This window comes from Meleagris gallopavo, chromosome 7 (assembly GCF_000146605.3).
Source record: "Meleagris gallopavo isolate NT-WF06-2002-E0010 breed Aviagen turkey brand Nicholas breeding stock chromosome 7, Turkey_5.1, whole genome shotgun sequence".
Classification (NCBI taxonomy): Eukaryota; Metazoa; Chordata; class Aves; order Galliformes; family Phasianidae; genus Meleagris; species Meleagris gallopavo.
In genome coordinates, this window is record NC_015017.2 from 11,583,608 (window position 1) to 11,610,532 (window position 26,925).

At 40.7% G+C, this 26,925-nt stretch overlaps 1 protein-coding gene across 3 annotated transcripts in view; it reads left to right on the forward strand.

Moving 5' to 3' along the window:
• Positions 1-26,925, forward strand: part of PLEKHM3 (pleckstrin homology domain containing M3) — a 99,006-nt gene that overhangs the window by 66,927 nt on the left and 5,154 nt on the right. The window contains exons 7-8 of one of the 3 annotated variants that reach the window (XM_019617014.2): positions 457-614; positions 13,071-19,490. In XM_019617014.2, the coding sequence (XP_019472559.1) occupies positions 457-614; positions 13,071-13,248 (336 nt within the window). In that variant the 3' untranslated portion in view covers positions 13,249-19,490. Of the gene's footprint in view, positions 1-456; positions 615-13,070; positions 19,491-26,925 lie in introns of those variants that run through there. The other 2 variants (XM_019617016.2, XM_019617017.2) reach the window with 2 other exon arrangements.

Sequence of the window (26,925 nt, forward strand, 5' to 3'; positions counted from 1 at the left end):
AAAAAAAAGACTGTACATTGGAGGTAAAGGAGCAGAGACAAAACTGTGATTTGTGCATAAAAATTAACAGAAATTGAAAATCATACGTGTAAATCAGTGTCCATATGCTGTTGGTTAGATGATGTGGAACCTTAAGTTCTTTTCCTATACACTCTTCTGTGCTGCAGCGTGTGAATGCATTGTTGCGCTTCAAATGGTTGCTAATCTTGTGTGTCACTGCCATATAGGGACTTAAAGAGATGGTACCTTTTCCTCTCTTTCACATTTGAATCATTGCCAGTTCAATGGCTGCTGCTGTCACTTGTGATTTTGTGGAACTATAACAGTTGGGAAAATATTTTGTTGTTATACTATCAAGCTGTATGTATACAGCTTGTTTCTATATTAATGTTTTTTTCAGTCTTTCAGGATGTTCTGGTCATTTTTATGGACTCATACAATGCCATCTTATTTCAGGTTATTGAAGGAAAGCTGGCTCCTTTCTTGGGGAAGGTGATCAAGTTTGCCACCTCTCATGTGTATAGCTGCAGTCTCTGTAGTCAAAAGGGATTCATCTGTGAGATTTGTAACAACGGAGAAATCCTTTACCCCTTTGAAGATATTTCTACAAGCAGGTACTGCAATTAAATTAACATTTGATTCACCTAACATATCCTTGTGGTTTCTCAGCCTTATGACGTCTTTTTTAAATAACTGGGGTCTGGATTTGACTAATTCACATTCCCATGCAACTGCACAAGATTCTTGGCCCAGAGAGGCCATAGGCTTGGAAGTATATGGGAAGAACTACCTCCCAAAGCACTGTAAGTTTCAGAACAGCTGCTTGAGATGGGAAGATTTTCCAGTAGAATCACATCATGTCATTTATTTGAAGTTTTCTGAGTTTGCAAAATGTCTTAAAACACTAAATGGATTCTCCAGTGTGATCATAGGCATCTTTCCAGTACCTGATGTCACTGGCCCATAATGTACTGAGACTGTATGTTGTAAAGCAGTAGCCATCTATTCTGGAACATTTTCTCTGTGAAATTTATGGGTAATTCTTCATTTTCACTGTGCATATTCCTCTTTGTATGTATGCAAGTTTTTTTCTTGTTGTTTTTTTGTTTTTGTTTTCCCCTTCCTTTAATGACAGCTCTTCTCAGGTAGTTACATAATATATGTAAGTGTATGCCCAGCCCTAAGTTAAATCCACAAACATTTATTTCATCTTGAATGGAGTACTGGATGCCAGATTAGGGGCAGAAGTTGCATAGATCTAAAATCAAAATGCAGGAAATTAGAGTAGACTCAGCAGTGCAGCAGTATTACTATTCTTTTTCAAACATATCTTGGATTTTAAGTAAAGGGGGATTTTTTTTCTTTTTTAACTCAGCAGAAAGACTGTATCTGACAGCACCACATTCCTCCACAGATAAATACTTTTTGGTTGTTTCAAAAATAGTCATTATAGTTTGTTCTCTAAAGAGTTCCACTGAAAAGAAAAAAAAAAAGGAAGGGCCACCTTTTGAAACAATTAGGAGCAGTCTCTTAAAAGGGTTTCCTTAGGAATCTGATTCCTCTGTGTAATGTTAAATTACAAGTAGCCAAGGATTCCTCTTTGGGGGTTTTCAGCCTGACCTGACTTTCAATGACTGTTTGCACATTCTTTCTCCAGATTCTCATTCTTCGAAATGCATTGACAAAGCTGGAAGCATAAACTAAACAAGGTGTGCAGCTGAGCTCTATAAACAGTTTTCTGTAAAGAATGTATGTGAGGGTGCTTGGTGAGATAGGCTGAGTTAAGAAGAGACTAGGATATATATAGCATCAGAGGCTTATTAAGACTGTATAAAAGGCAATTGAAGATTGATGCGAAAATGTAAGAGCATTTGAGAAGACAAGTTTACCTGAAGTATCTGTGTGATCTGCCTGGGGATTTTTGGTCACAAAAACATTGTTGGATGTATATTGTTTCCATACCCTTCAGCTGAGATCAGTCTTACTTGCAATTACAAAATTTAAAAACTTCTGGTATCAAAATAGTATTTGTCAGTAGTCCAGTGAAAGCCAAAAGAAGCTGCTTTAACTCCTATTTTTATGTGAATTAGAAACCAGAAAGGACATTTATTCATGTTTCACAAATTGGTTGATGTCATGCCAAAGACAACCTCTTCTTTAGTGATTTTAATTGAAACACAGTCGGCATGAATGGTTCTTCCATATTTCTCTTGTTTTGTCAGAGGTCATTTTACTTGCTTCTTTTTTACTCCTTATTGCTAAACCTTTTGTCCTTAGCATTTTCTGTTTCCCTTTGTTAGTTTTCTATTTGTGTTAGTACTCGTGTGGGCACATGCACATCTGTGAAGCTAACCAGATTATGACAGTCCCATATTTTCACTCTTTTCTGCCTTTAGGCTAGAGACAAGTAATAATGACAGAGGAGCTTGTGCACGTTACTGTGCAACTTCATCGTTGCAAAGCGCTGAAAGAAAGGCCCAGTAAGAGTTTTCACATTTGTAGCTATCTTCCATAGATCAGAGGAAAATCATGGAAATATTTGAAAGTGGGTACAGCTTTTCTAAACTTCACCTCTGTGTTGCATGTTTGAATAGGAAAGTCAGTTTGTTTGTGTGTCTGTGTTGAGCTGACATTTGTTTTCCTGGCTACCTCCCTTAATTTCTTTGCACTTTGGAGAAAAGAGTGGCAGCTGTCAGAGAGGCTAGTACCATTCCAAGATGGTTTTCAGATGACTGTTACCTTTCCATCTTTGTGGTGTCTTAGGTCACCTTTGAGAGTTCATTTCTCTCCAAAACCTTTCCCGCAGTTTCTAGAATAGTCTTCAGTAGGAATTTATGAAGGATGGGTCTTCTTTAGATATGTATATCTCAGAGAAAAGGGGGGGCCCCTCTTGAGGGCTGGAGTTTCTCGTTGGTCAGGTTATTTGCTTAAAAGTAATTTTTGTCAGTCCCTGAGCAAACAGAGTGAATACCTGGGTTATGCACTCCTCAGGGTTTGAATACACATATATTACATACCCTTCTCTCACTAATCAGCATGACACATTCCTTTGTTGGCAAAGGTTCCAAAATAAACACAATCAGTTCACTTAATTAGCGTGTCTGTGGGCTGTGCTTGTCAGACTCTTTACATCCTGCTCAACAATACAGAGTAACAGTTTGCTGCCTTGAATGTAAGGGTGGGCTCACAAAGTCATAAGCTTTTTAATGATATTTCCTTTATGTGGCTTTTCTTGGGAGGTGGCCATTCTGCACAAAGCTTAATGAAAGCCTTAATTCAGTAGTTAAACAATTTTTTTTTTCTTTTGTAAATTGGCCCATCCTTTTGGATGCTTCTTCTAATCTGATTCCTCTGTCTTCCACTTTCCTCTTTTGTCTTTCTTTCAAGTATTTATATGAATTCATCTAGATTCTTCCTAAATTTCAAAAATTATGCTTCTTTCTGAAGACCTTTACGTTGTAAAGTTTATATTTAAAGCCTACTGAGTTAATTACACATTTCAAGGAGCAAATAGCCAGCTAATGTAAACTCTCAACATCTATGAATGTTGATTGCTGGAGGTCTGGCAACCTTAGCAATCTGAACATCAACCTCCTGTTTTTATGTCTTCAACTAAATTTGCTTCAGGCTAAAATTTTCCAAATAAACTTATTTTTTCCGATCGTGTTGCACATTTTATTTTTACAGATGTTGTGAAATGAGCTTAAATATTTCTGGTTATAAACATATTTATTAGAGCAGTTGAGTACTGCCCCTCAAGTTTTCCTAGTATTGCTCATTCTTCATTAATGTAGTATATCTTAAAATAAAAAGTAATGGTAGAATGGAAAAAAAAAATCTGCTTAGTGATATAGTTGTCTATGATATGTAGCCCCATTTGTTTTACCTAGAACATTCTTTAACAAGTGTTGTATCTTAAAAAATAATGAGAAAAATACCATTGGAATAAGAATGGAATTACTCATTAATATAATTTTGTCTAATTAAATAGTTGGGTAATTATGGTTAAGATTATTACATGCTACTGAGTTAATAAAGTTATGATCTTGCTTGCGTGCTGCTGTACTAGTGACTACCCTCATAGGTAACGCATTGTATTTCACTGGTAAATCTACTCACTTGGTTAAGGCCTGGCAAGTCAATTCCTTGCCTTTTATATTGTGCCTCTGGATGCACATGAACGATGGAGAGTGGTTCTTTTGTGTTTGTATTCATTTATCAAGGCTAAACTGTTTTTGCTTTGTGAAATTAATTTGTTCTGAAGATCAGTTAAGATATTTAGCCCTTTAAAGATACAAACCAGAAGACCCATGTTTAAAATAGATGTGCCACAGAACAGGCTATATGAACCAGCTTGGCTGCCTCTATGATCTTTGGCCACCATCCTGTAAAGAGCTATGAATGTACTTAAATTATATGTAGTAAAAAGTTCTACTAAGGGCTCTGGGACTGTGCTTAGCTTTATACACATGCCGCAGTTTTTGCAAGACTGCAGCTAACTGTGTTGCAGATGCTGTATTAGTGGACAAAAGCAACTCTGAGTATTTGTGAGAAAGTTAGATAGTAGGTGGAGAGGTTGACACATACAGCACAGGGCGTTTCCAGAAGATACCTTGGCAGAAGTGAAAGGCATCACTTGAAATACATTGTTTTCCCTATTGCTTTGGTGTGTATTGTGCTAGACAGCCCTTCTCTAGATCCGGTTCCCTTGAGCTGTGCTAGTATTTTAGTACTTGGTTTGTGAAGGAGCTGAATTCACTGGATGTTGATAGTGTAAAAAGCTTATTCAAAGTATCCTGAAGGGATCTGCTCAGCATAAAGAAATGTAGGCATCTAAGCAGATGCTAAATTATCTGCATGATGTAATTTCTATTGAGTCTGTCAAAATGGGCTAAAATCTGCTGGACCAAATCTGATTTTTGTCTGGGCAGATCATTGCAGTAACTTCATCTAGAATGCATTACAAGAAAGAATATACAGGCTTTTTGATAGAGCATTGTATTTTGAGTCTAGATTAGCTTTAGAAATCAGTTTTTCCTGCCTTGTATCAGATTAGTGTGAATTAGAAGGTTCTGTATAAAAGCAGGCACTTAATTTCAAGTAGGAAGGCCTCTGCACTGCTACCTGCTGCACTTTCCCCCAGGCCAGGCATGGCAGCCACCTCACTTCCTGTTTCTGCTTTATGACTTCCCTCCTGTGCCTTCTTCCTTGTTCTAGATTTCCCACTTGCTGTTCAAGACTTTCTAATTTCCTCTTCCTTCCTCATGCAGAATTCCCTTTTGAGGTAGACCTTCACCATCTTACAAGCAAGGCTCCTTGTATATCAGACACCAACTTTTCAAATATTCCTGAAAGTAAACATTACAGCTTTTAAGTGCTTGGAAATTTTAAGATTACTTTAAGAACTTAGGTTCCTTTTTTTTCCATCTAGAGTCCAGACAGATGTGTCTTCAGCATAACAGCAGAGCTATGAAATCTTAAGTGCATTTGCCTTTTTCTTAATAAAAGCAAAAATCCTAACTTATCACAAGATTTCAATACATGAGACTTAAAGAAAAATGCAGTACTGAAAAGTCATGTAATCAAACTGTGATGGTTAAGGGCAACAGTTGTTAATACAACTGTTGATTGTGTTACCTGGCTCTGCTTTTAGGTCTTCAACCAGTATTTGGTCAATACAGAGCATTAATAATAGGACAGTAGAGGAGTTTCAGGTCATGCTGTGGCAGCTGTCAGAGGCAAAAGGTATATAGGTCTAAGTTATGTCAATACTTGAATCTCTGTAGCATTTCTGCATTTTCAGTGGTTTGCAGGCAGTGCATATGTTGGGATTTTCTCCCTTCCAAAGTGGATAATCTCCAGTGACTAAAGTGTAATCACAGTATCATAAAAAATGCATTAATACTGTCCTTACTGTCTCTTTACAGATTTCTTGTGGATTGCTGTGTTTAGACCACATTACTTGGCTTGATATCTTTGGAGTTGGACAACTTGAGAGTGCAGGGCTGAGGTGGACAATCAGTCCTTAATTCTCCGGCTGGACAGAAATATGGAAATACATGTAGATACGTGCAGCATAAATCCCTGCAGCTGTAGCTGAGGGGGAGGAAAGTGCATCCCTAGCTCCTTAGTCTGGAGCACAGAGCTCTGTAGAGAGGAGTACTGCAGGATGTCTTTGCTCCTGCTTGACCCCACTGGTGTGCTTCAGTGTTGTAACTCAGCCTTTGTACACAGCTGTCAGAGGAGGATAGCAGGTGGTTAAATCAAACTATTCTGGCTCAGCCCTTGCCTGTAGCCAATTGTTCTGTGAGCATTTAAAATGATGGCCTGATGGGCATTTTCTCTTCTCTGATTGTTCTGGGTCTGGTAAGAGAGGAATTGACACTAAGGCTTCCTCTGCTGCCAGTGAGACACAGTGGTTTTCTGTCCCTTCTTATGAGCTGTCTGCTTTTCCCCTCATTTATGAGGCTTTCATATCTCTCTCCACCTCCACTGAATGTAGTTGACCTTGGCAGAGGTTGCTGGCCTGAGGGAACAAGGGCACAGATGCAGGTGTGGATGGAGAGCACCTAGGGCACCATGGGCAGCCTAATCGGGGGAGAGGAAGAGGCTCATTCATTCACACTCCTGTCTGCTTGGGACGCTTCAGCAAGGGGATCACTCTGACCATGCTGGTTATAAGGAAGCGTTGAAGCTGGTCTTCCAGTTTTTCATGCAGAGACACTGGGTAGCATGTTATTCAATAATCTCAGTGTGGCATTTTACTGGATCAGCAGCAGTGTTGAGCATGGGCACCATGTCAGGCTGTGGTTGGGGAGGTCTGTGCAGCTGTTGCAGGGATCCAGACTATGGGTGTTCTCCTTGGTAACCCCCATCAGTGCAGGCTGGCAATCACTATAAGCCCCTTGCCGACTGCCAGCTGTAACTAGCACCAGCTCCCACAGAACATGAACTGGGCTGATGATTGGTGGCTGCATTTATTTATTGTCTTTCTGTGTGCTTCTGAGCCAGCCCAGAACCCAGCTGTTCCCTTATAAACAAGGAGCATCTTTAAGCTATGTTAGCATACTAAAAGTAACCCCCTGAGAAGGAGGTATATAGAAATGAAAAATATGATTATGCTTTGGATTGCCATTTCTATTTGTGCTAGCTCCCTGAGCACTGAATTAATTGTTCAGAGTGAATTTGAATTTAAGTTGTAATTATTTCATATTTCAGGGATTGGGTAGGCTATAAGTGTGTCATAAAAGGCATCCTAACAAGATCCTTATAGGGACAAATCAATGCCATATCACTGCCAACTTTCTTCCATTCATTTACTACATCAGCGTCCTGCCTTAGGCAGGCTCGTTGCCATGGTTCCTAGGCAACTGTAATAATATTGTTGCACATGTATGTCAAGCATTGATTGTCTTTGAGGCTTTTTTTGTGTTGCAAGTGAACACAGTCTAATCCATTTTCTTTTTCCTTGTGTTCTGCTAAAAGTCTCTTAAGAGTTCTGAAGGGCACACCTGCAATACTCTCAGCTGAGCAATTCAGAAATACCTTGCAACCATGCACATGTGGATTATGGGGTGGTGTTCATGCTGGAATCTCTAGGCAAGTCTTCTTTAAGCAGTGGTTTGCTCTGCCAGTTGTCTTTTTAGTAACTGAGTTAAAGGTTGCTTAATATTTATGGTTCTTAGTGAAAGTATAACATAATTTAAGGGAAGTATAATGAACGACTCTGTTTTTTTTTCTTGTTTGTACCCTGCAAGAAGGAATTAAAACAGTAATCTGAAGAGATTTAGGCAATGAAGGGCTCCATCCTGCATCAAATCCTTACTGAAATTATTTTAAAGTAAATACTCAAAGTGAGTAAATTACTCATTTGAGTAAATGTGTATAAGGCTTGGCACAGAGGAAGTGGGTCTGCTGTGGAAAAAAAATAAGTATATAAAACTAGAAGGGAAAGGATGGCAGGTGAATATGGTGCTGCAGTGAGACAAGGGAGAGCTCTTTGCCCTTCTCTTGTAATTGCTTCTGGTTTACCTTAAGCAAGTCAGTTCACCTCATCTATTGTTTCACATTTGTGAAACAGGAATGGCGGTCTATCTGTCATCCGCTGTTTGTTCATTCCAGGGCTGAACAGCATAGCCATGATCTGCTTTGATTCCCAGCTTGGTATTTGGAAGCCAGACTGGCGCAGCCCATGTGCTGTGGTACTAAAGCGATCTTAATGAGCTCTGCCGGTCCCGGCATCTTCATCCCAACAGTCACAATGGTTATCCTCCCAACCTGTAAGATTCCTAGAAGACAAAACTCTTTCACATTATACTGTGGGTCATTAATTGATCATCTCAGTTTATTTTGCTGTTTAAGTTGGCACAATGTGGGGAGAAATAGAAGTATGATCAATTGGTAGAGCAGAATCTAGAATTACTTGATCCATAAGCCTGTGCAATGTGAGGGATTTACCAGAATTTACAGTTTACCAAAAATTGACATCCGTATGTTTCAAATGTCCAGACTCAGATAATAATGTGGGCATTTCTTCAGCACATAAGGAGTGGTTTTGTGCTTTTAATGTAGAAAGGCTTTTCTTTTGTAACTAGTGATAATAAGAAGAGCATTATAGTGCCTGTCTAGCTTGTCTGGCTATGGAGAGCTGAGGCCTTTCCCTTAACACACTTTTCAATGCAATAGAAATTATTTAGAGAAATGCATAGTTCTTTGCACTTACATTACTTCAGTTTTCAAGCAAGTAAAATATCATTAAAACATTAAACACCCTTTGTCATCTTGATAGAATTGGTCAAGTAAAAGAGAGAAGAGAGAAAAAATCAAAATAGAGAGGAAACTATTTCAGATGCTGTCTGAGGAGGATGAAAGTCATATGTGAGTAACAGTCAGTGTTCACTGATTCTTCAGATAATGTTTGAGAAATAGCAAGATACTATTAATGTGCAGTATCATTTATTACATAAGGAAACAAGAAAAGTCTGAATGGCCGTGGACTCGTCATATTATTAGCAGTGGTATATAGAAAATTTCACAAAAGATGCAGAGACTTCGAGATACAGTAGTACCTGAACCATAAATTACCTATGAAAACAATGAGGTTTAAGGAAAAAATGAGTATACATAGTAACTATTACATGAGCCTTTTATAAACCACAAAATGTATTTTTTTTTTCCCCCCAGGAAAATAAAAGCATTTGGGCATACTGAGGCTTGAAAACAACAGCGAAGAAAAACTGTGAAACTCACATGTGAAGAGTTAGTTGTAGAGTGGTTTTAGGGAGTCAGAGAACAGTTCTTAGTAGTGGTCTCAGTAAGTAACAACTAGCTGGCAGTTACAGGCAGGAAGATCGACATTTTTCTTCATTCTTCATCAGGGAAGTATTAGCCACATAAAGGCATTTGTGTGTTTACTTTTGTGCAGATATTCAGTTTGCCAGCCTAGAAAAAAAAAAAAAAGCTGCTTTTTGTAATTTTTATTTTGTTCTCTACCTTCTTAAAAAGTAGCAAAGGCAATTCTTGTCTTTTTTGTTTTGTTTTGCTTGTGAACTCCACCCATGCTGGTTTTTTTCTATCAAAAACTCTACAAAAAAATATGAGGAAAGGCTTAGAAATAGCTCTGTGAGATCGGTTTTCAAAAGGCAGTATCAATTTAGAAGTGCATGTGGAACACCCTTTTTTCCTAACACAGGTGCTGCTGTTCCCTTCACAAAGTACAGCTGCTGCTAATCCAGCTCCTGGATTCTTTTCTTTGCTTTCCCCATCATTGTCCCCATAGCTTCCTGGTGGCGTTTCAGCCGAAAGGCAATTGATGGAGCAATTAAGTTGTTGCACTTGGTATTTGAGTTTTCGCACGTGTAAAAGCACAGTGTCATCAAAAAGGAGCTTACTTGGAGCTGTGCACAAAGGGAAAAATGTCAGTCTAATCGCAGAGACAGAGTTTACCAGTGCCTTTAAGTGCAAGCTCTGCAACTCCAAAGATAGTGATGCAGAACAGAATATGGCATCAACACCTAAGTGCAGCTCAGCACTAATGTGCGCTTTAATGCCTGATAAACCTTACGGAGTGCAGGTTCCTGCACTTGGAGAGATACTCTGCCAGTGTGTAACCATCTGAACTTGCAAGTCCTGCATGTTACATCAAATCATTTGAGTGAGAGAGACTCTTGCTGCTTTTCTAGGATTTGTTGCCTCTGTTTCATAACACCTGGAGAACGAAGCTTGTGCAGTTAGATACATAAATATATTATTTGAAGAGCAGTGTCTATCTGTCCAAGTTCTTCATGACAAGGAAAAGACTTCAGAATACATGATGAAGCAGGAAAAACAGACTGTTCTTAGCACTAATGGCCCTTCCATTTTTGATGCTACAGTGGAGATAAAATTAGACTTCAGGATTAAAGAAGAAGAAATCTGCTTGCAATATTCTAAAATGGAATATAATTTGGAGGGGTTTTTTTGTTATCACTGAAAATTTTCTCCCAGTGAGATTGGGAACGGTCAACCATTTGAAATTAGCAGGATCGTTTGAAACTGACTGGATTTGGTACAATGAAAAGCAAAGGCACGGATAGCTTGGGCAAAGAGTAATCTGCCATCCATGCAAGTGCAGGTTCAATGTTAGCCTCATGTGACTGAGTTTCTTCAGCAGTGAGGAGATAGAAGTATACAGCAAGAACTCCTCAGACATCCTCTCTCCTTGAGAGAGCAAGAGAAAGAGGTAGTTTGCACTTCACCTCAGAGCTCTGTTCTTTAGGCTTTTCCAGGGCTCTTGCACAGTGAAGCAGTGGTGTGGGCTGTGAGTTTCAGGGCTAGCTGTTTGCATTGCCTCTGCTAAATGCCTCACAGTATGGGGTCCCACCCAGTCAGAGCTTTGGCTGTTTTTCCACCCCTTGTAAAAGTGCAGTCTTTTTTTCTCTTTTGGTTTTGAGCAGATTGAAAGAAGTCTGTTACTTTTTTCCACTGCTTACTTCTGAAACATGAATTAATATTAATTTAAACACCATAAATCACTGTTTTCTCTGTTGATGGCCTTTCATTGGGAGGAACAGGTGTGCTGACTCCTTTAATCCTTCTGGCAACCATTCTAGCAGCAAATTTTGATAACTTTTGTCACCTCATCAAGTGCTGTGGAGAAATACTGAATGAGCATAGGGAGTGGCAGTGCAAAAGCACAGAATTACACTGCTCATCAATCATTATTCTCTAGCAACTTCCAGAGTGCAGCAAATTGCTGACTAACGAGGGAAAATTAGCTTGATAAAATCACCATTAGTGCCAGGTCAGAATGATGTAAAGTTTTAAAGACACGTCTGTCCTCTCTGTCTTTTCTTCATCCATTATAGTGTCTGTTGGTAGAGATCCCAGTCCAGCAGAGCACGTAAGTGCATGCTTAATTTTACTCGAATCAGTAATTGCAAGGAGATCACTGTGATGCTAGTCACAAGCACGTGTTTATGTGCTTCACTGGATCAGAGCCATAACATACTTCATCATTTGTGTGCTCAGAAAGAGAAATATCTCTGTGAGCCAGTTTCTTGCTTCAAAAACAGTTTCAGACTCACGAGATGGACACATTAATTATAAGAGTACGTCAAATTCTAGCACAACAGAGCATAGTAGTTAGCATTGTACTTAAGTTCTTTAACCTTGCTAGTTGAATTCTGTTAATTTGTGCTATCTAGAAGTCTGCCTCTTCAGACCTCTGTATATCATCTCAAAGCTCATCTGTTACTAAATTTAGACTATCTTTGGACCCAGAAGTAAATCCTAAAGCCAGCTGAAGAACCACTTTTTAAAACTTATAGGTGAAATGCAGATGTGGCTATCATAGTTAACAAAGCAGGTTGTGTTAACTTACGGAGTTCTCCATAACTCTTTCCAGACTGCATGCCAAATACTGCTATTTGTTTTAAAAGTGGCTTTTATTTGCCTTATGGCTTCTCAGCATTTGAGGCTTGTTGCTTCGTATTTTCTTTTTTTTTCTTCACAATCCCGATAACTTTATTTCAAACAATATGAAAGAAAATTTCTTCAACAAGCAAAAAAAAAACCAACAAAAACCAATAAGTATAAAAATGATGCCAAGATTCTCGTATAGACTATGGTAGCTGTGGATAAGGAGAATGAGGCATTGCAAGACTCCCCACAGAAATCACCAGCCTAACCAGCACTCCTCATTTACATTCAAGAACTGCTCTAAAGTTTGATGTTCTGTTGTTTTCTTTGTTTGATTACACAACAGTAATCTAAGACTTTGTACTTCTGATGCTGTCATCCATTTATTTATTTATTCATTTTCATTTGGTTGTGAAACTGCAGCAATACAGTGACTTACTGTCATTATACAGTTATTTGCATTGAAAAGCTGAAAAAATGTCCATCTGTTTAGCTCTAGCTTGCTCCGTGGTTGCCAGACATTTCATTGCTCCACACCTATGTAGAATTGGAGGCTTGATCTACTATGACATTACATCCATAACCATCTAGTCTGGTTCTTCTGTGGGACACAGCAGAAAATACTTCCTGCCATTCCCTGTTTTATTTTTATTGTTTGGAATGATTTCTTTTCCTGCTGCCTGCCGTTGAAGTGGACTGGACTATTTTACTCCTTCGAGAACAGCTGACCCCTGGAACTTCATTGACAAAACATCCTGACTGTTCCAAATTCTGAAATGTATCTTATTGGAAATGAATAATGTTATTCTTCATTTACGGACAAAAGTAGCAAACTTTTCATTCATAAATCAAAGATTATATATATCCTGTGATAACCTGAATGCTAATTAATAAGAAGGGGGTAAATATTAATCCTTGTAAGGTGAAGGAGAAACACTGGACAGATTCTTAGCAAGTACATATGGATGCAAGTACTCCTGCATAACTTTACACCAGCAGAGATGTGAGCAAGACACTGTCCTTTGATACTGTGCACTTTTGAAATGTAATGCGCTCTTTTGAGCTACCAGAACTATTTGAAGGAATGCCTACTGTCCACAGTCCATGTGAAGTCCATTGCATGCTCTGGTCTTATTTTGTCATTCAATTTTGACGCTAATTTGTGTTTGCAGGTGTGAAAGCTGTGGTGCTGTCTTCCACTCTGAATGCAAAGTGAAAGCTGTACCATGCCCCAGGTGTGTGCGTAAAGAATTGCAGAAGAAGCAGAAATCCTTCTGGAGGCGACTGAATATGGATGAAAACTTTGAAGAGTCTTGCAACACGTTTGAGTTGTCATATCAGAACACATGAGTTCCTCAAGGCAGTGGCAAGCCTGAAGAGAACCTCTTCCCCAGCTGCCAGCTCAAGCGACCTCTCAGCTTAGCTAGGCAGAAATCTTTTTTGCAAAATATTTGATCTTCTTCAGCTATGAATAGCAGCTGCCAAAGTCACCATAAAGCCTTGTCGGCTTTGGATTATCAGTGGCTAAACTGCATTTTACATTGAAGTTCAGCCGCTAGCTCTCATGCAAAACATGGTTTACTTGAAATGCTTTATGTCTAGCTAATTAAGCACTTATCTTTTTCTTTTCCACCTCTGGAGAAGACCTTTCCTAAGGCAGAAAGTATTTGCTGCCATTAATGCATTATTTTTGATGTTGTTCATTTAGAATTGACCGATCATCTACTTATTTATGTGTATTATTTATTATTAGCCTTGGCAGAGGTTCTGGTAAAGTGTGTCACAGAATAGGGCAGGAATGATTTTAAGCCCATCTGTTCCTTTTGATATAGACACATGGTTCCATTTCCTTGTGTTTCCAGAGAGCTATTTTTAAACGATCGGTGCATTTACATGTCACTACTCACAGAGGAAAGAAAAGTATCTCCCATCAAACCTTATTCAGGATGTTCGTTAACATAAGATGCAAAATAATTTCTTTAGCTGTGTTTACATATTTATAACTACCCCAGTGGAATATTACATAAGCAGATAAGCAGGGTACTTGCTGCTGGTTTTTGTTCATGCTAAGTATATCTGTCAAGCTGTGTCACTGAAGTCCATTCTGCTTTACGTTGCTTATTTTTGATCTATGTGGGATCGCATCCTCATCTGTAGTAACATGGCATTCCAACCTCTTGCTAGTCTTGTGTTTGAAGAACTTTTAACTGTCCACATTGGTTTTGTTTTTGTGAGGTGAAATTTACTTTACATGTTCATCTGACCTGAAACTACTAGACCAATAGCTGGGAAAGTATCCTTAACCAAGTTACCTAGAAGATACCTCCAAATTTGTGAAACATTAGTTTGCTGTGTTCATGTCCAATGCGTGTCTTGAGTTCTCTGGGAGCTCTAGGGGGTTTTATACTTCTCTAGTGATTTTTCTAGTAGAGAGCAAACTTCCTTAAGTTATGGGTTTGCCTCATACACATGGAACACAGGGAAGGACTAAACATGATAAATTAAATATATTATGACGGAGAAGTATGTGATGGATTTTATTGCAGTGATGCATATCATTGCTGATAGTGTTCAATTTGTGTGATTTCACCTTTAGTGAGGACTTAGAGATCTTCCTCATTCCAGCTCATATTCTTAACTTTTTCTCCAGACCCTGCAGTAATGTGTATTACATACATATTAATGCATTCATATATATATACACATATATATGTACAGAAAGCAAATATGGGTTCAGAAGAAAAAAGCTAGTCACATGCATGTGCATTTTTCTTCTCTCACATAGGTTTGTTAAAATGCAGAATACTGATCTTTGCTTCCTATATGATATGCAGGCTGTTGTATTCGAGGTAGAAAGCAGTACTGATCATTGAAGCAGCTCACTAATTGCTAAGTATTTTAAATAAAAGAACGGGGTACATCATGCTTACATTAGAGGCTAGAAAGCTGCAAGCAAACTGCCTTGTATTGGAGTATAAGTGGTTGCTTTTTCCAACCTCCAGTGAAAAAAAGTAGCTGAATCTGAGCTTTCTCAAATTTCAGCACAACTGCTATATATATAGAAGCATGTTTATATCTGTATACACTAGACAACCAGTGCCTTTCTTTTTCAAAAGTCTTTCTCCCACTGGGACTCTTTCGAAGGAAGTGAGGGTTTTTCCATGCTCTTGGCAGAGTAGTATAGGAATTCCTATATTTAATAAACTTGGTGAATGATGCACCTTTGTCACTAAAATTAATACTTCCTTTACACAGGGACACCTGTGTTTCACGCAGCTCACTGTTCTTCATGTGAAATGAGTTACTTTCAGCTGTCATCCTTAAGGATATAATGTTCCTTCCAAGTCCATTCCCACGTGAAGAACTCCCTGCATGTTCATATATGCAAACACTGAGCAAGTCTTGTGGAATTAGTCATGTAAACAGGAACTACAGTGGTACCGGCTGAATAAACAGTACACTCCCAAGTTTTTCAGTGTGTGTCACTACAGCCGGTCCTGTGGCAAAGCCAGTAGCTCAGACTGTTGGAATCTGGCAAGTACTGTTTTGATTTAGCTCTAGACATAATGATGGGTCATTAAAGAAAAAAAAAAACGAAAGTTATGTTTTCCATGTCATAATGCTTTAGAACTTAAGATACTTTATGGGACCAGTTCATGTTCCGATTTAGAAAAGTGTTCTTGTGTGCACTGTGGAATACCCTACAGCATCAAGGAATAGAAGTTTAGGCATTGCAAAGTATTGATTACTTTTATAGATGCCATGATGTCTAAGGTGTCAGTGATGAGGGTGGCTAGATATTCTAGTAAAATTCTGGAATAACAATGGACAGCTTTGGAGTTACTCTCAATTTGTACAGCTATTGCAGAACAGTTTTACTTTGTTATCTGAGACTTAGAGGGGGAAAAAAAGCATTTGTTGTCAGAAAATTCAGTGGAATTAGTGGTGAGTCTGGAACCTCTGCATTGCGAAGGACAAGAAGCAGAGCAAAAGCATGTTTTTCGATATGCTGGCAGCACCCAAAGCTTTTTGTGAATGGATAATGTACAATATACATTGGAAATCACTATTTTTAATCCAATGTAATTGTAAATGAGATGGTTTCTAAAATGGATGCATTTTTCTACCTTGAAGAAGTAATAGAGCTTCTTCCTGTAGCTATAGGAGCAGACTGTAAAGTGGATGCTTTTCTCTCAGGGATGCCTAACTCCCATCCAAAAGAAGTTATTCCATATGGATGAATAGGATGCAGTCTTCTATTTCTGCCTTTCAAGAGCGTAAAGGCCCAGTCCTGCCTTCAGGAATTGTTGGTGAAGTAGGAATGAGCCTTTTTTAATTTTTAGGGCTGTACCATTTATGTTGCTAACTCTTGAAAGACCTTAAAAGGATGGTTTTCCTGCTTGCTGGAGGCATTGTCCATGCTTCTGTAGGTGGTTTGGATTTTGTATAACACTGTATCTTGCATGACTGTCTCTGCTAATGTAATGTAGTGGTGCACACTGATCACCAATGTACTGTTTTCTTATTCTGCAGCCTTGTGCATGCTCTGCAGACTTCTAGGTGGGCACCAGCTGGAGAAGTACCTAGGGCCTTTCCAAGTTACGCATTTCTGTCCCCCACACATGTGCACAGAGATGGAATTTGTGTGTACATGCTTCTAGTCCCATCCTGCCCATGCAAGAAATAAATTTGAACAGTAGCATTTCACTGTGAATCAAAAATAAAATGTGCTGTTTGTCTCCTTCACAAAGAAGGTGCTCCATTTACTTAAGGAGGAGGATAAATTGATCTGTAGGTCCAGTTATTGCTCTTACTTGGTTGTACAGAGCTTATAAATCATTGTAGAGATGGAATGCTTCACCGCAAGGGACTGTAGCCTGACTTTACAACTACTTAGAAAATTATCATCTCAATTTAGTTAGTCTGAGATTATTTAATGCAAGATACTGTAGATAATCTTACGCAATTCTCCCTATTTTCCTCTTTAACCCAACCTTCTAGTTTTTTAATGTAGATAAACACGTATCTAGAGGATGCAAACTGCAGCTTTTTTCATATTACCAATCTGCAGAATTTTGGATCCCCTATGCAGAAATCTTTGTCTCTTTTAGCTAGTGAAAAATTATGGTTTTATGCTGTGATACAGTGTCAGGGCTGATAGGAACTGGCAGTTATGAGGGTTTCTGATAAGAGCAGATGCTTTTTGGTGAGGATCTTGCATTCTGCACAATATGCTCTGTCAGAAGTGAGTCGTCAGAGTACCTCTAGAGCTGCTCATATCAAGGCTCCTCTTAGTAAATAATACTAGGATACTGTGTGCATTATAATGGATTTATGATAATGTCCTGAAGGGCTTAAAAGAAAAAAACAAAAACAGAGGATGTCTGCTGATGGGGAAACTGCACAGTTGTACTTTGCTTTTTCCCTATAGCAACAGAAACCACACAGTTTCCTGGCATTTCCAAGGTCATGATCTGTACTGCAGCTGACTGTTGATCTCGCTAAAAGAAAAGTAATCGAATAATCATCATAATCTTATCTCTTGTTTCTGCTGCTCAGCTGTAAGCCAGTCCCCTCTTCCTTTCTTTCTGTCTCTGACCCTGCCTTGGCTCACAGTGCTGAGCCTCTAGCTAGGCTTCAGCTTTATGGCTGATGACTTTGCTTTTGAGCTAGTCAAGTTTGATCATTTTCTCCTTCATAATTTGCCTTCCAATTTTCCCTTCCCAGTAGGAGTGCCTTACAGTACTGTATATTAGTTTCTATCTTCCTGTTTTGGATTTCCTGATTGAATCTGCTGTTTGATTAACTTGTAGGCTTAAACTGAAACTCTCCTGTGGCTGCACACACTCTTTTGCTGGGACAGCTGAATAAACCAGTTTGCTTGTTCTGTCCTCATGAAGTAAGCTCTGCAGGCTGTATATACCAGCTCTGAAGATGCCAAGCTGCATGGAAACGCCTCACTTTTGCTTAATTTGGTGCCTTAAATTTTCAACAATGAAGAATTTTGTCAGGAATGCTCTGCCATGATGGAGTATGTTTGGTGTTAGACCTCTAAACCCTTGCTCATGGCAGTTTCCATCTTGCTAGGAGTGGTTAGCCTAAAATTTGTTTACTGTCTGTGCTTTGAGAGGGAAATGTGAGAAAACATAGCATGGGAGGGGGGGGCATTGTTTTTATTACCTTCGTTTTGGAGACTAGCTGGGCTTTTTTTCATTCACAAATGAGTTTGTGCTAATGCGAGAACATCAGTGCTGTGGATATATAATAACAGCAAGCACTTGGCATTAAAGCAGGATCAGGTAACATGCAGCTTTGCTCCTCCCAGAACTACTGGCTGGCCTGTACCATGTGATGAGAGGGTTCCACGTGGTAAAGCTGGGTTCATGACTGTGGCAGTGAGGGCATTTACTCAAACTTTAGTTTTAATGCAGCCCTCTTTCCTGAAGGCTAACCCTCTGGGGTTTTTGTCTGCGTTACCTTAGGGAGAGAGTTAACCTGCTTAAATATGAGCATTATTTGCTAAAGTCTACAGCTAACCTCATCCTGTGTATGTCCATCTTGGGCATGTGTCTGTACTAACTGGGATCTTTTAAGGCCACTTTTGACCCCAAGTAGCAGGATCCCCATTTGTTTTCCCTGCACTTTAGTAGTGTTGTGAGCAGACAGTCTGGATGATAGATAGTGTGCAAAGTCCTTCTTTACTTGAAAACTCTGGTGTGCACACTGGTTTGGGTCAAGGTGGCTGTTAAGTCAACTCAGAATGCCAGTTGTGGGCATCATTGGAGAAATTCGGGCCTGGAAGGCTATTAACTGTCCAGAACCAACATCTGTTAGATCTTGTCCACATACACAACTGTAATTGGCTCAGTTACTTATTTTTGCCTAATATGTGTATTGAACCAATGTAAATCATTGAATGCATAGCACTGTTCTGGTGGAGAAAGGATTTATTTCAGTTTCGCTTATGCACTTGTTGAAGTTGATCTTGCTTCAACTAAAGTGTTCTCAGACTGATATTGGGTGGCAGCGATACCTCTGATGCTAGATAGGCTTATATCAGGCCCTTCTGTACTTGAGCTAAGCAAAAGTAAGAATTAATGAGCAAAATGCACATTTGAAGAGGTAAAGGCAGTTTCCAGATATGCACCAGTCGAATTGAAGCAGTTTGAGGCCGAGGGAAGCCAGGCGTGATAGGCAGAGCTGAGGGTTTGGTACTGGCCCCTTTGGTCTGGCCTTACTTCCCACCAGCGCTCCAGCTCACCTGCAGCACCGTAAGTTTTTTGAAAATAATTATATGTGTGTGCTACTTCATCTGTTAATTTATTGGCAACGTTGTTGTGTGTGTTTCATTGGTCTTTTGTTTGTGTTTTTTGTTGTTGTTTTACTTTTGACAAGGATTTTGTTTAAATTATCTGCAACTACTAGGCAATAGTCTTAATTTATTATTGATGTGTAATAATGTAATTTAAATCAGTGAGTTGAATTGCTTGTTGATACTTGAGCAGGGTTTATTTGAATTCACTTGTGACAGCATCAGAGCACCAGTCCCTTCTGTATAAAGGCATCTCTCAATAAACGCTACAAAAAAATTATTCCTCTCCTTTTTAATCTACCTTCTGCTGGGTACTGCACCATGTGCAGGACAAGTTTTGTAAGAGTGCTAGTTTCCTTATAAATACTTAGTTCTTGGTAAAAGTCTTCAAAATCTAAGTAAATTATGTTATTTTTATTGGGTGTGAGGCAGAAGGTCTCTGGAAATGCCATCAATGACTTAATCAGGCTTGATGTGTTTGAATTTACATTTCAGTCTCTTAAGTGTGTTTGAAAGCCCCAAATGCCCAGATTTTGAAAGGTGCTGAGTCCCAACATCTTCCAGGAAAACTTACTGGGAGTTGTTGTTTGGCACTTTTGGGTAAGCAGCTCATTGGAGCCATAGGGAGGCTGCTCTCCACTACATGGCTGCCATGTGGACCTCTTCCTGCAAGCTCCAGGTTAAAAAGCCTTGGACTGTAAGTAAGAGAGGTGCTTCCAAGCTTGCTGCTGGGCCCACTGAAAGGCTGGGAGAACAGGATGTTGCCTATGGTGTAAGCACTTTCCTGCTTAGACCGCTCTCCATCTGATGGATGGAGGAGCAGGTGTAATTGCTGTTCTTGGTGGCTGCTTCTCCCAGTGCACCAGGTAAGAAGTTTTGGCAACTTTTCAGGGCTGTGGATTTGGTGTTGAGCTGTGGTAGAACTCACAGACCTAAGTACCCTGTGTGAAAATTTGCACCCAGTCTTGTGCTCTCCTGTCTTTCAAAGAGAAGGACACATCCGCTCCCTCATTGCCCTCCTGCCACTCCTTAGAAGGACCAGAAGTCCTCCAGGAATGTCAATCCTTTCTCCTGCAGGCACCTTTGGACTACATTTCTGTGATGAATTAGCTACAGGTAACAGGTTAATGTTTGACCAGGATAACACACGGGAAAACCGTGTGCAAGACCTTCTCTTCCTCCTTATTTGCTTTACAAGGTGAGCAAATCCTGTTATTACACATTTTTCAGCTTTCACTGCCACTTTTCCTTCCCACTTCACTGTAAGAAATGCTAGAAAGGAAGCATCAACACAGAGCTGTGATTATGGAGTCTTGGGAGCCATGGGAGGAGCAAATTGGTTGTTTCTTTTTCAGTTTTTTTTTTCTTGGAGAGGGGTGGGGGAGAAGGGTGTTGTTGGTTCCCTTCATGGCTTTTCTCCTCTTTGCCTCTTCAGTTCCCTGTTTTGCTCTGCTTCAGTGTATGAACCCATCACTGAAATGAGTTACTGAAAGGACATACCCTAGTAACTGTCACAGACAACTTGGGGCTGTGGTTTCAAGCGCTGTTGCTCTTGGTTTTCATCAGGAGCTAAAGTGCTGGGATTTTTCTCCCTGTTGTATGTTGTTATTCCATGAGAGCTCTGCCCTACAGTGAAGTGCAGCTCTGCCAACAAAACCTTACATTGGCAGCCCTATTCTTAACCCCTGCACATGTATCCCACAAAAGCCATAGGTTTGGAGTAGTTCAGTTAATCTTCTATTAGTCTTTTGTATTAATTTATCAACTCAGCAGACCACAAAAAATACTAGTCAGACTGTGAATTGGAGCATGCCCTAGGGGTCCTGTGGAAAATAGAAGCAAAATTAGCATTTGCTTCTGATGCTGAGCAGTGTGGGGACAAACTCACAGAGCGTCCAACCATCTTGTTCCTGATTGACACCTCTCATGCTGATGAGATGGTGTCGTAGGGTGATCACATCAACTTAGATGTTTGGGGATGCTATATCGTGGACAAATCTCGTAACCCCTTAGCTCTAACAGCCTTTTGGATTTTGTTGTTTCATTTTCTCTTTGCACTTTAAATGCTTTGCAATGGGTTGAGCCAGGAACATTGATCATCTCATACGGCCAAGTCCCATGCATGATTTTATAGTTCATATCATCTGACCATGCCAAACCAAGCTCTTCTCTTAAAGGTCAGGACAATTCTGTTTTAAAAAGTTACATTTCTAGCTCTTAGGCAAAAATTAACAGTATTTGATTCTTTGTAGGAGCTGGTTTTCTGAAAGGTGGTAGGACTAGAATATAGCCCTTCTTTGAGGAAATTAAAGACATTTAATAAGTCTTGAGTCTGAATTAAAATAGACAAGCCCCTTGTCCAGAACTGTGCTCCAGGCTCAAGGAAACACCTTCTTTTTTCATTCAGATTTTCAAGTTTCTGTGATGTGTATGATACAATCTCAATGACAGCAACAGATTAACCTCAAGGGATCTAGCTTCCTCCTTTCCTCAGAGACAGAGAAGGCCCTTCCAGGTTTGAGGGCCAATATAACTTTTCAGTGAAAGGACATGTTGAGGACAAACGAAAATATTCTGGGAGTGTTTGTACATAGCGTTGGACTGTCTTTTTGAAATAGTTCTTGTTTAACTAAATACTCTCTGAACTAGTGGTTCCATCTAGAGGTCTGAGTATTACCACTCTGAGAAAGTGGTGAAAAGCATCTCAGATAATCAGGTGTCACAAGTAAAACCAGACAAATTCTCCAAGGCAAGTAGGAATAAATTCCAACCATTTTAAGCATAGACAAATATAAACTTTGTCATTGGGACTGCAAACATGCTAAAAATCTGATAATATTTGTAGTTTATAAACTCTCTATTTTCTATATTGAGCCTGAGACATTAGCCTCAGATATTAAAAATGAAGTTATGAGGCTCATCTAGAAAGTAAGAGAAGTCAGATAATAGTTTGTGTTAAGGACTGAACTTTAGACTGACTTGAAAGTTCCCAGATCTTTATCATATAAATATACAATATGATGTGCTTCCAGGTGAATAGGAAGGAATTGCTAGTAATGCTAAACATTGTTCAAATGTAAGAAAGTGCAAGTTACTGAGTGCGTAAGAAAGTAATAGATGTAATCAGCGTGCATGGAACAGTTCTGTCTAAATTGTTTTCATAGCATGAAAGGTTATAAATTAATCTCATTTGTGACATACCAGAAGTATAGTGATGAAAGCTTGAAATGTAATCAGTGTCTCTTCACTGAATTGTGCCTTGCACTGTTAAGTAATCCTTCTGATTTCTGTGAGCCAAGGACAGCCCTGTGGGAGCAAGGTTAGGGTAGAAGAACTGAGAACCCAGCACCATTCTGTCATCAGACATTGGCATGCAATTGCTTGCAACCCAATTGCTTGGGTAGATGTTGTTTGTTGTGTACTTATTGCAAAATGTCCTGTTCTGGCTTGGACTCTGCACTTTTGAAGAACATTCATCTCTGATTTAACAGATGGCACGATCGGTCCTTTAAGCATATACAAGTTCTGCTGACTTCAATGAAAGCTACAGTTTTGAAAGAACTAGAGCTGAGTTTTCAGTGTTTATAAAATTGGCGGATTACTTGTAAAATGAAGTGACTTCATGTTGTGTTCAGCACAGAGTTAACCCTGGGTGACAGGAAGAAAAGAAGAGTGAAATTACAATAAAAGTATGGGTCTCTACTGCAGATATTTACACAGTATTGACATTGTTAGGTGTGCTTAGAAATTTATGTCAAGTGTTACTGCACTATCATAAAACAATAAAGTACTTCTGTGAAGGGCTTAGGGCAAAGGGAAGGCAAAGAAGTCTCTATATAAGGCCCTCCTTCAGCTCCAGTGGTAGTCTGTGGGAATGTTTCCATAGCTGTCGACAGGAGCTGTATGGAGGCCTGCTAGGGGAGAGAGCAGAAATGGCACGTTTGCTATGTTCAGAGCAGGTAACCAATGGCTTTGTTTCAGGGAGAATATTTTACCACCCTCTGGTTTTAGAAACCTAATGAATCTGCCCTCCAGACAGTGGAGATGAGAGTTTCTGCTGCAAGCAGGCTTGTGTCTGAACTGAAATACCCTTTTGTGTTTCATAGAAATGCTAACAAGGACCCATAAAAGCTGAAAGATAACATTAAGAAAAATACAGTGCTTAAGTGTGGCTGTGAAGCTAAAAAGGACAGGAGTCCAGAGTCCCAGGATTTCTGCACTGCATATCCTGGACTCAGCACACTTTCAGCTCTAGGGTGTCACAGCTCCGCTTCTCACCCTAGGCTCACGCTAGGCATCCGCTTAACATTTTTGCTGCAGGACCAGACTTTACAGCTGAACTCAGTGTTTACATGCAGTGGAAACTGAAATGCTAGTCCCAATCAGTCAGAATGCAGAGGTGTTTGGATCTAGGCACAGTGCTTTGCCTGTTCATGGATCTGCAGCTTCACTTTGTAGCCCCTACCCATCTCCACCCTTCTGGAGTTGTGGCAACATTTGTTCTCCAAGCCATGGTCATACATGGGATCTGTTAGCCTTGCTGCAGAAAAGTACTGCTGCAGAGAAGTATTGCTCTTCCACTAGATGCGGTTCTCCGGTTAGATCCTACTACATGGCAATACATTTTGCTTCTACTTTCCAAATGAAGATCATTCTTTTCCACCAGATCATTTAGTAGAAGTGTTCCCCCCCCATAGCAATCTCATAGCTGTCTGCTGAGGGTTGGGAGACTGTTTCCTGACCCTGCTCTGGGTAATGCTTCTCCAAAATGAGCCAGCCATAAGAATAAAAACACTTCTGTTGAAAAGGGAGTTTTTGGAGACCTTTGTAAACTTTAGTGATTCTGCTGGCCCAACTTGCCTTGCTTTCTCTGCTGGAAACCAGAGTGCTCCTCTGTTTTCTGGGAGGGCTGGTACAGACTGTTTGCAAAACATAAGTTGGCAGGTGTTGAGCCCTTCAACATCTGACCCCACGTTTCTAAATGGCTGAGCTAATTTTCTGCCTAGGCAACTATATGAGCCTTGCCCTCTGTGGCCATACATCTCATATCCTATGTCAACAGCATTGTCCATCCCATTTCCTGACTCAGACCGTACCTTTACAGCTAGAGACTGGGGCTGAAATCTGTCTTTCCCATCAGCTATATCAGCCTCTGAATTGTGGAGCTGGCTCTATACACCAGTACGCTCCAGCTGAATCTGTCTTAAAGACTGGGAGGAGCCGGTCCCTCCTCTGAGTCCTGGCAGGTGCCGCTGTGGCAATGAGTAGCCTCAGTTCTGTGCCATCCGGTGCCCCGTTCATTCCTCAGACCTCAGCTCCACTGGTGCTGACGGATGCGGTCCAGGTGCTTTCCCCTCTTCCCAGCAGTACCACAGGCTCTGCTCCTCAGGTCCTCCCCGCTGCCTGGCAGGGAGCTGTAGCACGCCCTGACCTTGCATCACACCAGCCTCGTGCAGCAGCGAAGGCTTTGAAGCTCCGTTTGTTCGGGAGAGAACACTCTCTTGCACATGTGCCCAGCACGGAGTGCTGCAGCAACAGCACCCCCGGCTTTGTGTGTGATTCTTTCCCATGAATATCTCAGCGTTGTCCGCAGCACGTGAACTCCTCGGCCGCGGGATGGGGAGAAAGCCTGAGGAGAGCCGTTTAGTTCGTGCATTACAGTTGTTAGCTTCGCTGTTCTCTGTAGGAATTTCGGGGGACTGGGGACTGGTAGAGGCGTGCGTGCGGGAGAGCCGGGAGCAGAGCGTGTCTTGCTCCTAACACTGCTTCTCTTCTTTCTATTGACCCAGCTCGCTGATTGGAAAAGACCCGTGTCCCCCCGGCCCCCTCTTCCTCCCCAGCCGCACGATTGTCACCGCCAATTAGTGCATTGTTAGGGAACACAATGGCGCCGTGGCCACTGGAATGGGCCGCTTTTGTGTGTCTCCAGTCGGCCGTAGGGGCAGTCAAGATTCATTTAGGGCCTTACACAACGTGGACAGAAAATACTATCAGAAAAGCAAAAAGGGGAAAGAAAAAGGGAGAGAGAGGTAGCAAGAGGAGAAGGGGGGTAGCCTGCTATTCAGAGGTTAGCCCAGCTGCATGAAAGGCCCAAGAAGCAGTGCCACATTGAAGACGCCCCTTGGAACACAAAAAGGAACAGGGCTTAATAGTAATTAGTGGGCAAACTGCAAGAGCGCCGTGGCTCTCCAGCGAGTTGCTGACTGCCACCGCTTCCCCTTCCCCCTTCCCTCCGGATCCGGCCGGGCCGGGAGCAGCGCACGGATGGGAACTCGCGGTCCTCCCCTGCCCACCGTGCTCTGCGGAGGCCCCATCCAGCAGCTCTTTGTGGTTAGTAATTTGGACGGCAATCTCCAAAGCTCAGCCGAATGCAGAAGGTGTTTTGTGGGATGTAAGGGTACGGTTTCAGAATCAGCGCTTTGCCTGTTTCAAGGACCTTTAAAGCAGCCCTATTCCTTTTTGCAGCCTGGCATGGTGCACCTTGCAGCTGGGCTGCATTTGTCCACAGCCTGGCCCTCTTCCTCCAGCAGAGCCTCAGAGATCACCACCGTTGCCTGTGTCCATTATTTCCCTCTTTACTCATATAATTGATCATCCTTACATTTTTTGCGACATATTTAGGCAAAGCATCTCTGTAAGCTCAGCAACTACATGGAATTTGCTCAGACCAAGTACTAACCTTTGCTCTTGCTTCCCCACAAAAACCTGCATAGTGCAAATGACATCTGCATCCACTCCTTTCTGCTCATTTCTTTTTCGGATCTCAGACATCCTAAGGTTTACATTTGTATTTACACTATTTCTTTAAGCACATTTTGGCCCAGCATGGCTTGGCCTTGTCTTGGGTGTCTGCAATAGTGCATAGCTGAATACATTTAATCTCTGCTTCTGTAAGATTGTTGCTCTTGCAGCTTGCTGCTGTTACCATTCTCAGCTGATACCCTGAATGCTAGGTTTAGTCAAGAGCTGATGAGCCAGACAATTAACTGTGTCTCAGGAATATGCCAAGTTAATAGATTCATAAGGCATGTTTGACCTCACGTAAATATGCTTAAGTATTAAGGCATTTGGGGCATCCTAGCTTAAGTGAAAAGTACACAGACACAAATTCAGGAACTTTTTATGTTTTCAGAGGATTTAAAGAAAATCCATGGAACTAAACTGCAGGACACAGTGCAGGCTGTTCTCAGATATAATGGGTGTGTATCTTGGTTTTCCTTGGATATAGGAAAACGTAAGTGTTCTCTTTTGGATTCATCTCTGTTTAAATTGACCAAGACACTAACCAATCATATTTAGTAGTGTCTACTGGGAATGTTCCCAAACTGCAGTGCATAAAGCTGATATTCATGCACACATACACAATTCTGGACCTCAGTGTCACTTCATGTTGAGGCTGAAAAAAACTCCCCATTTCCCCCATTAGCTGCAGCTACAACACTGCTCTAAGATACCTGAGCAAGCCTGGGAAATGCACTTGCTGTTATAGTACTGGTCATTTTTTTTTTATGCGAGCTGGAAGCCACAGCTACTCTGTACATCTATACAAAATCAGTTTGATTCTATCAGAACAGTGCAAATGGGATTCACAACCAAGACTTTTGGTCCATCCAGAATCCCATCACAGGTTTCACACAGAGCCAAGGGTAGCACAGCAGGCATCAAGGACTTGGCTGACATGGCTGGGATGGCTCCTGCAATGCAAACATGATCGG